Source organism: Pollicipes pollicipes, unplaced genomic scaffold (assembly GCF_011947565.3).
Source record: "Pollicipes pollicipes isolate AB1234 unplaced genomic scaffold, Ppol_2.1 Scaffold_4219;HRSCAF=4965_pilon_pilon_pilon, whole genome shotgun sequence".
Lineage (NCBI taxonomy): Eukaryota > Metazoa > Arthropoda > Thecostraca > Pollicipedomorpha > Pollicipedidae > Pollicipes > Pollicipes pollicipes.
Genome location: NW_023596448.1, coordinates 34,795,253 through 34,805,992, shown reverse-complemented (window position 1 = coordinate 34,805,992; position 10,740 = coordinate 34,795,253). Strand labels below are relative to the sequence as shown.

General features: G+C 54.9%; 1 protein-coding gene across 1 annotated transcript in view; it reads right to left on the bottom strand.

Annotated features, from left to right (window-relative positions):
- The window catches only part of LOC119095250 (xylosyltransferase oxt), a 94,007-nt gene that overhangs the window by 61,797 nt on the left and 21,470 nt on the right, over window positions 1-10,740 (bottom strand). The window contains exons 5-7 of the mRNA XM_037218116.1: window positions 6,228-6,385; window positions 3,412-3,611; window positions 152-248 (exon numbers count right to left, since the gene is read on the bottom strand). Coding sequence (XP_037074011.1) covers window positions 152-248; window positions 3,412-3,611; window positions 6,228-6,385 — 455 coding nt within the window. The remainder of the gene's footprint in view (window positions 1-151; window positions 249-3,411; window positions 3,612-6,227; window positions 6,386-10,740) is intronic.

Genomic DNA, 10,740 nt, shown 5'->3' with positions numbered 1-10,740 from the left:
TCTGCACCAAGCCCAACATTATTTCCAGTGTGCATCTGGAGCGTGAGCTTCGCCCGGGGTTGAGGCCCTGACAAAGTGCGAGCGTACAGCTGCAGCAGCGCTGTACTCTGAGCGGAGCAGCTCCGCTGTACACTGTGCCGACGACTCTTACCTGCTTCATGATGAAGCTGGGGATGGACTGGCCATGGGACTTGAGGAAGTTCTTGCCCTTATTCCGGGTCAGGAACTCGGTCAGCCGCTCCATCCTCCTGCGGCGAGTGAGGCCAGTCACTTGGCGAACGCTGGGAGATCGACGCGGTGGATAGACGGCCGGCAGCTGACTGTAACCTCAGGTGCATTGGCGGCGCGACAAATCCTACCCGATGTCGGCCTGGGACCCACAGACCAGGCTCGCCGTCGGGAATCATGCCCACCATAGTCAGACCTTCGGTGTGCGCATCCTCTCATGCCACGTGCACCCAGTGACGTCACCATCTGGCGTTATGTCCGAGACATCGGTATTCAAGGGCTTAAAGGCAGTGATTTTGCAGATTATTTGGTGCAGTTCTTGGCCATGCCCTTCTTAAGCCCAAAACCTTCTAGCTTCTGGGCTAAACGCACGCGAGGATGTGCAACTACTTCAAGGTCATTGAGGCATGCATGACGCCGTGACAAGGTCACTCAAATCCTACCACCCCAGACGAGGCGGTGTTTAAGGCCAAGAGAAATATTATCGTCCAGCCGTTCAAATTTGGCAGACGTGGACACGATTTCGAAACGATTTGGACGTCAATTTGCTCCCAGCGTTGAGGAAGCTGTGCACGATTTAATGACGGCTGATGTTTTGTGCTGCGCAATATAATAAGTTGGACATGGTTTCTTCACTCCTACTTCTTACGAAAATAAGACTCGCAACCAAATAACCTAAGAATAACGCCGTACCGAGTGTGCGAACACGGGCAATAATCTTAAACTCACGGATAAATATGCAAGAAAACCACGAGGAAAGGAAAAGCACGAACACATGACAATATTTCGCTAAGCAAACACTTCCAGCAGCGTGCTGCCAGCTCTCGATAAGTTTGAGGCACTAGAAGTGGTAATTTCGCACCGCGAGTGTGGCAGTACCTCAACATCATACAAATGTCCCATGACGCAATGAAGCAATAACGTATTGAGGGACACATTTATTTAAGAGACATTCTCTTGTCTAAAGGAGTCGTTTCAAGTTAAAAGTACACCGATAAGTGAGTTGATGTCATCATATCTAATATTTACTTCAATATCTTCAAATGTAGAACATTCCCCTTAAATGATTCAGCACTGGCCATCACCGATAGCTATAAGTGAAGTAACACCGATAGCTACAAGAGAAGTTGATGTATCATATCTGATACTTGCTTCAACATCTTCAAATGTGTGAACATTCCCTTCAGATGACTCAGCATTGGCCTACACCCGACCGTTACAGGTCAATGTGATTCAGGCGGAGACAAACCGACTCGACACGGTCAATAGCGACGAATGACATCCACGCTATCCGGTTGTCGGCAAATCAATACCACCACCCGCGATCAGATCAATACCGCGCGCCCTGAACAACGTCCCGCTTCGCTAACAACTGCGCGTGAAACATAAGCCGCGTGGGCCACAGTACGGAATAGACGCTAGCGGCGAGGGTGTGTCGCTTCAGTGAAGTTCATATCTGCAAGTAAGCGAGCGTTTTATGAGGCGGGTGCCAGAGATTGGACCAAAGGCAGTCGAGAGGCTCTGTCGAAAGGTTAGGGTACCGGCGTCAGCTGTCCCGCGAGTGCGCCTGCTTCCGGAGGCTGATTCGCATCGTTCTAACGGGCCTAAACCCAGCACGCGCGAGAAATCGGAGGTCCCGGCTCCAAATCGTTCCCCTCCCCTCGGCTCCCCGCCAGTGTGGGACACGCTTCTCAAGAACCAGGACCGTTTGGGCCGTCCTCACGCGAAGCACCGTCGGTCCGCGCCGCATTACGGCCTGACGACGTCGCCAGACGTCGTAACTGGAGCCCGAGACGCAAGAGACGATGGGTGGCTTGGATCGCGAAAATCCTGCCCCCCCCCCCCTCTTTATCCGACATTGTGAGTCAGCCCACAACAAGAGCAGGAGGAGGAGGAGGGGTCCTTCATATCATCCTCGCTCGTTGCGAGCCAGCGCCAAGTTTGTCCATTATCATTCCTCATCCCCGCTCGTTGCAGCCAGCGCCAGTTTTGTCCATTCGTTCCTATCAGTTCACCGGACCCGGTTGTCACAACCGGGACTGTCAGCCATCACGACACTGCCAGTGTCATGACACAATATCCCGTGTGTGGCCGCGGACTGGAGCAGGCGGCGGCGCCGACACGGCTTTCGTTCGGCCGACTGAAGCGCTGGCCGGCTCAATTCCCCGTCGCTGGACGCCGCCAGCCCGTGCCATGAGCAGAACCTCACCGCTCCGTCAACCACGCCAGGAGCCGACCCCTCAATGGGAGACAACCGACGACGATGTGCCGGCGCTGGTGTTCGCCACCGCTGGGGGTTACCCCACCGATTGTCCCCACTACAACGCTGTGAATACATCTCCAAACGTCCCGTCTCTCTCGCACGCCAAGCGGCATAGACGGCGCTTCTTAAGAAATGGCGTGCGAATGACCTCAGAGGTCGACTTTATGTTTAGAGGTTGACTTTATGTTGACTTTATGTTAGCTAGGTGAGTTCGTTCTGTGACCCGTTGAGAGGATGTAGATTTCAGCTCAATAGGCCTCTAGCGCTTAACGTTTTAGCTTTCTGAGCCGGAAATGAAAGCTTCCAGGACAGTGCACGAAAGTTCCTCGTGTCTCTAAACGCTACGTGACGGGTCACTGAGTGGTGCGCTGAACCATTGGCACCAACCGCTTTCTGAGTTCTTCATCCCAGCCTTACCAAACAACGTGTCCGTTTTGGCGTTCGAATCCAGAGGATCATCGGCCTACCACATTGCGCAGTGTTGCTGGCGACGGTGGCGTTACAGTGACGGATTGAGACGAAATTTGTTACTCCCCCTGGGATTGCCACTGGACAGACAAGCGACTTCACCCATAGAAAATATATGCAAAACCAGCTGGACGTAGGTGTGTAATCGCTGCCGCACGTCACCTTCCTTACCCGGGGATAAGGGTTAGGGTTGAATAATGACGTTCTATAACCCTCAAGTCCACCGGTTAACGCCCAAGGCTGCCCGTGCCCAACACAGCCCCTCCGACATGTCTCCTCATGGCGCTGCTGTTATGTGCGAACTCAACTGACTCACTTGACTCCCCGCCTCACTTGACTCCCTCCCCCACTCACTTGACCCCCGCCACAACTCGCGTGACTCCCCGCCTCACTTGACTCCCTCCCCCACTCACTTGACCCCCCGCAACAACTTACGTGACTCCCCGACTCACTTGACTGGCATGTCGCTCTCGCTGAGATTGAGCACGTAGTCCCACTGCCAGTCGGTCTGCATCAGCTCCGTCATGCAGTGCAGCAGCATGTCCAGCAGGCTGGCGCCGCCCCAGATGGTGGCGCGGCGCCAGCGCGACAGGCGCACGTTCGGAAACTGCGACTCGAGCGCCAGCAGCGTCCGATACATGTAGTCCTGGCGCTGCAACGCAGGCACGACGAATGTCTGGTGTTGGGCTGCCAAGTACGTGGGTTTCATGGCGGAGTTGCGGTGGAAACGCGAGGGTGAGTGTTGCGGATCACGACGGTAAGTGCTACGGATCGCGACGGAAAGTGTTGCGGATCAAGACGGAAGTGTTGTGGATCGCGGTGAAAAAATGTTGCGGATAGCGACGATAAGTGTTGTGGATCACGACGGCAAGTGTTGCGGATCACGACGGTAAGTGTTGCGGATCACGACGGTAAGTGTTGTGGATCGCGGTGAAAAATGTTGCGGATCGCGACGGTAAGTGTTGTGGATCACGACGGTAAGTGCTATGGATCACGATGGCAAGGGTTGTGGATCGTGACGGTAGGTGTTGTGGACCGCGGTGAAAAATGTTGCAGGTCGTGACGGTCGGTGTTGCGGGTCGCGATGGTAGGTGTTACGGATAACGACAAAGATGGGCTGCGTAATTTTGGCACTAAACGCCTTGCAGTGACAGAGCCGAACACAAGAACAGTGATGCTGAGCTATCAATATTAAGGGAGCAAATGGTGTTCTCCTTGCAACATTGCAGTCTTGTGTCAGGTTAGAGTAACGAGTAGTGCAGCGTTAGCGAGGTGACTCCACGCCATGACGCAATGCATGTTAAGAGGGATCATATAGTCATTTCCCTACAGTTTGTTATATAATCTTTTACCATTAGTTATAAAGTTGTGATTATCTATGTGTATATCAGGGATTATGTTATTGTATTATTTCATACCTTAAGTTATCATCTTAATATTCGTTTTTTTCCTAACTTGATCCGAGCCCTTTGAATGGATGGATTTCTAGGATCGACGCTCACACTAAGCAGTGCTTGTGTGAGCCCTGACCCCTACCACCCGATCGCGCAATTCCACGTCAACGGCAGAATTTAGTGGCGAAAGCTTAACGTGCCGCAATGCTCGGCACGGTCCGTCCTGCCATCTAAAGTCAACTGATCTTTTTAGCGCGACCGCTACCACCGGCCGCAGGCCATGCCTGTCAAGGGCAAACAGCGAGCGCCCTAAAGCGACTCGAACCCACCCCGCCAAGGGTGGGTGGATCGGAACACAGGCGCTCTAACCAACTGAGCTAATGAGACGGGCGAATTAATATGATCTATTTATTTTGAATTTTATCATTATTGAACATTTCATCATTGAATAATTATTATTGAATAATTTGTATTTAGTATTTGTCAACTTTCCCTCTTAAAATAGCCAATATATAATTTCATGTCATACACTGTTAGTTCTATATTTGTCATATACATATATACATACATAAATATACGAAAATAGCAGATTTACGTTACGTAAATTTTTACTCGCAGCTCACTACGAGTATCGCTTATCTACCACCGTAACTATGCAAATTCAGCCTACAAAATCGACGGGAAGGTATCGAAAATTTGAGTGTCAAAGCACGCAACAGAAGAAGTTGGGAATATGCTTAGATAGCGATATTTCACAAAAATATCAAAACTCGAGATCTCCACGGAAAGCAGCCCAACCAGGACATGCATGTTGAAGTGCGCCAATGAGGTATGAACATTTCCTTGCCCCCACGAAGTTTGCGGCTTCGTCCCGCATCCTACACTGGTGTAACATTATTTTTGTCCCGACGCCTCACATTGCATCTCACGGAAGAAGCACACGAGATCGCATGCCACATACAACGCCACCATAGTACTCGTCTCACGCAATAATTGCTCTACCAAAACACCGCAATTTTTTTCTCAAATTTTTAGCACCTGCACACAACACAAGGAAACTCCACATTCCGGCAGATTTACTCACTCATAGCCATACACCAATGCTACAGAAATTAAAGGTTCTGAAAAACCGCTTTGGAGCAACATCGCCAATATATCCCACAGACATGAAACATAACATGACAAAACCACGTGAGGATTAGGTCATCAGCATGCAGTCTTGTGATTTGTTATGTCAATTGTGTAGGTCACAGTGTGTGATGTTAATGAAGCCTTCTGCACGGCGGAAATGATTTGTTTTTGCCGGCCAAAACGCTGGTGAGTGTAATCCCATGAGAAGTCCATTGCTGTTTGCATGCTCGTGTTTTATGTTCTGATTTTTCAGGTGGCAGTTGCCAACATGAGATGAAGAGCTATATGTTGTTTTGACAACAAGTAGCGGATGCAACCGAAACGTTAAACCAAAGATATATGGGAAGATAATACGTGGCCCTTTGTGAGCTACTTTTTAATCCAGCAGACGATGTCAAACGTGAGGTTCGAAAAACAAAAATCAACCGGAAATTATGTATACACATGAATGTATATATAAACTCCAGTAAATATAGTATACAGTTACTTATATATCAGGCGTGTACTTAAGTATCATCTTTTAGTTACGCCATGTAAATGACAGCACACTTGTGAAAGATCTTTTTCACTTCAAGTCGTATGCTGTCATTTACGACAACTTTTTCAAATATATTTATGTACATGTTTTGTCAGTACATTTCACGTGCATGTTCCATAACCCTTCATAGGTTGACAGACCACAGCCCCCATAGTCCGCACCGATAACGCTAGCAAGAATTGATGCAGCACACTCTGCAGCTCACCGAGTCGACATGGATGAAGTAGAAGTGGCTGGTGTGGTAGATCATCTTGAGCAGCCTCAGCGCCTGCCGCGTGTCCCGTCCGTTCAGCGTCATCAGGTACACGATCCGGACCGGCTCGCTGTCCGTGTCCGCCACCGAAGAGAACGCGTGCTTGAACACTGCGACCGGAGGCGGAGGGTCACGGCGGGGCATCGCGGGTCATGCTGGGGTCACAGAGGTCACGGAAATGGCGGGGATTGTCAAGGGGTCGAGACGTTGGGGAAGTCGTCGCGGGGCATCGCAGATTACCGACGAGGGGATCTAGCAGAAACGTGTTACGGGGGTCACCGCTAAGTCAAGACATGGAAACCCCTGAGTGGATACCCAGCTGTCACCAAATTCAAACGGTAGCACAGTGATCATTAACAGTCAAGGGCAGGCAGCCATTCAGAGGAACTGGCAGTGACGTGCTTCAAACCCATCACGAGCAGCCGATGACGCTGAACACTGTTTACGAAAGTCCGGCGCAACGCACGGTCTGCTCACGGTCGCAACGGCCTCAGCACGTGACGGATGCGCCCAAATGTGACCTGCAGACGATACTGCAAAGTTGTGAGCTTCAAACGGTCTTCTAGTGACCGTCCAAGTGCGTGGTGGCGAGGCAACCGGCAGGGAAGGACACCGTGGCGAGACAACCGGCAGGAAAGGACACCGTGGCGAGACAACCGGCAGGGAAGGACACCGTGGCGAGACGACCGGCAGGGAAGGACACCGTGGCGAGACAACCGGCGGGGAAGGACACCGTGGCGAGGCAACCGGCAGGAAAGGACACCGTGGCGAGACAACCGGCGGGGAAGGACACCGTGGCGAGACGACCGGCAGGGAAGGACACCGTGGCGAGACAATCGGCGGGAAAAGGCGCCGTGGCGAGACAACCGGCAGGGAAGGACACCGTGGCAAAACAGCCGGCGGGGAGAGGCGCCGTGGCAAAACAACCGGCGGGGAGAGGCGCCGTGGCCAGACAACCGGCGGGGAGAGGCGCCGTGGCAAAACAATCGGCGGGGAGAGGCGCCGTGGCAAAACAATCGGCGGGGAGAGGCGCCGTGGCAAAACAATCGGCGGGGAGAGGCACCGTGGCAAAACAATCGGCGGGGAGAGGCACCGTGGCAAAACAACCGGCGGGGAGAGGCGCCGTGGCAAAACAACCGGCGGGGAGAGGCGCCGTGGCCAGACAACCGGCGGGGAGAGGCGCCGTGGCAAGCTAACCGGCGGGGAAAGGCACCGTGGCAAGCCAGCCGGCGGCGAAGGGCGCCACTTATTTGCATAGCGATCAGCCCCGGCACATGCCACCGCGCCGTCGGTGATTATCACCATGGCGCAGCGGCGCGCGGACGCGGGCCGCCATCGACAGGCTATTGACCGCCAGCTGAGAACCAACAGCCCTCGGCGAGGTGGCAACCAGCCGCGGAGTGGCCGGAGCGCCCGCACGCAGCTGGTGACGGCCGACCGGTCTGGTCAGCGGCCGCGGCCACCCGTCCGGCGGCCAGCCCTGACACGGCCGCCGCCAGGGTGCCGTCAGCGAATCAGGCAGTGTTGCAGACGTGAGTCCGTCAGTCCTCGGACACAGGTCCGGCACTTGGCCTGCTACGCCAGTGTCATCCCACGAGTTCGCTCCGGAGGAAAGCCGAGATCCCGTTTCTGCTTTCTACAGTCGCTTGTTTGAGCTATTCCGACCGCCGCTGGTCCGCAATGTCATGTTGTAGATGAACATAAAACGTGCACGCCATAACATGGCACATATGTTTCCTTTATTATGCCTCGTAGGCTCCAATAAAGCCATGCTTGGCCATGGCGTCAAATCCAGCGGCGCGCTCAATGCCTCACATGATGCATGTTTTATGGGGTAACGAGCAACACCAGTCCATGAACCACTTCCTTTATGTGATGTTTACCATGTGTAGTCACTGGCCATTGACAAGGGCGTGTCTAGGACGACATCAAATTGACCTCGCGCGCTTGTGGCATACCATGGGACGAATCGGCAAGATGCCACCCCACGAAAACATTCCATGAACGCGAAGTGCTGTTGGCACTGTATCATGAAACTCATTTGACGTGGTTTGGAATAAACTTGGATTTAAGACGGTATGCTACAGTCTCGCAATGCGAGCTGTGGCATACCGGCAAAAAAGTCTGCCAAACCGCGGCAAGATGTTCCGGTGCCAATGTCGTTGCAAACGGTGAATTTGTGAGGTCACCAGGACAAAAGGATGACCCGGCATTTTAAACAAGTAATGATGACCTCACGAAATATACACGTCCACAGTGGCGGGAAGCGAGGGACCACCCCACGGTGGTCAGCGGCGGCCACACGGGCGGGACCAGCCCACAGTGGTCGGCGGCGGCCACACGGGCGGGACCAGCCCACAGTGGTCAGCAGCAGCCACACGGGCGGGACCACTCCACAGTGGTCAGCAGCAGCCACACGGGCGGGACCACCCCACGGTGGTCAGCGGCGGCCACACGGGCGGGACCAGCCCACAGTGGTCGGCGGCGGCCACACGGGCGGGACCAGCCCACAGTGGTCAGCAGCAGCCACACGGGCGGGACCAGCCCACAGTGGTCAGCGGCGGCCACACGGGCGGGACCAGCCCACAGTGGTCAGCGGCGGCCACAAGGGCGGGACCAGCCCACAGTGGTCAGCAGCAGCCACACGGGCGGGACCAGCCCACCATGGTCAGCGGCGGCCACATGGGCGGGACCAGCCCACCGTGGTCAGCGGCAGCCACATGGGCGGGACCAGCCCACAGTGGTCAGCGGCGGCCACATGGGCGGGACCAGCCCACAGTGGTCAGCGGCGGCCACACGGGCGGGACCAGCCCACCGTGGTCAGCGGCGGCCACATGGGCGGGACCAGCCCACCGTGGTCAGCGGCGGCCACATGGGCGGGACCAGCCCACAGTGGTCAGCGGCGGCCACACGGGCGGGACCAGCCCACCGTGGTCAGCGGCGGCCACACGGGCGGGACCAGCCCACCGTGGTCAGCGGCGGCCACATGGGCGGGACCAGCCCACAGTGGTCAGCGGCGGCCACACCGGAAAGCGCTCGGCACGAGGCGGCCTCCCACGTCTCGGTACGCGCTGGCGCGGCATCGGCCGGGCTGACTCAGCTCGATCCTTCCGATCACCTCAGCCCGGCTGAATCATCCGCCGACAGCTCCGACAGCAGGCGGTCATGCGGAAGGGAGCAGCGGAGTGCCGGCGGTGACACGGGCCACCGAGAGGGCGGGGGGGGGGGGGGGATACTAGTGACGCGTCATGTAGTGCAACGGCTGAGAAACTATCAGCGATGTATGATGTCTCTCCCATCGAAGGATCCCGACGGTGCACGGGAGATTCTGCTCTGGCATGCCCATGCCAACGCAAAGGAACTTTCGGATGGATATTCCACCCAACGACAATGAGGCGCATCCCAGCCAATGACAATGAGGTGGTACGCCTGTAACGGCGTTCTACATGCCACATCCCGAAATTTGCCGAGGGAATAATTTCTTGTCGCACAAGAGCGTCATACCAAAACCAAAGTAGGGCCATGCTCCCAAGTTATTTCACGCATACCAGAGCTGCCCTCCAAATCATCGTCATTGGCCAGCATTCAAGTTATTAACGAAGGACATGCATTGTATTCTGGCCAGCTGGTCCGGCTGACCCAGCCTATGCCTGCAACATCGCAGCCGCCTTCGGGGCACCGTTCAAGCTGCCCCCCCCCCCCCCCATCCACCTCCGTCATCCAGTGACTAGCCAGTCCTGACTCAGCTGCGGCCCCCCAACCGGGGTTCCCAAACTCGGCCGGTCAGTTTGCAGGATACGTCAACGGACGTGCGCTACCAAACACGTTATCACCCCCGCACCTGCTGCCGACCTATCAGGATTGAGGCAGGAGCGGCACGCCGCGCGCCGTCACACTGAACATTGACCCCGGTGATTCGGAAACCGCTGGACTGACGCGGCGACGGCACGTGACTGGCTGCTCTTAGCAAAGACAGGGGTCACGCGGGCCTGATGACTGAGCATCCCCTGGTGTCAAGAATTTATCAGCACTTCCCTGTCCCTTCGCTAGAGATGTCTGAGGGCATTGGACTGACTCTCTTGTTCTCCCATCGGTCAAATTCCAAACTGCTCCGCCAAGCCAGTCGCCTGTCAGATGGATCCATCAAGTCCGTGCATAGACGATTCCTTGTAATACCGCTGTCTTGTTACCCCTTCATTCCTTCCATAGGCTTGGCAGTGCCGTCCGGCTCGCCCGTCCATTACCGTCGGCATCACTGCATGGATTGCGTGCATTTTTGCACGACCTCTTATAAATCACGCTAATAAGCATTCCAACGGGGGCAAAGCAACTTTTCCTCGGAAAGCTAAGTAGCTTACTTTCACTATCACCTCACAGTGAACCAGCCAAATATGCAGCATTTCTCCAAATCCAGATAAATGGATGCATTCTGGCGGATTTTTCCGACTGCGCATCCCTACTGCCC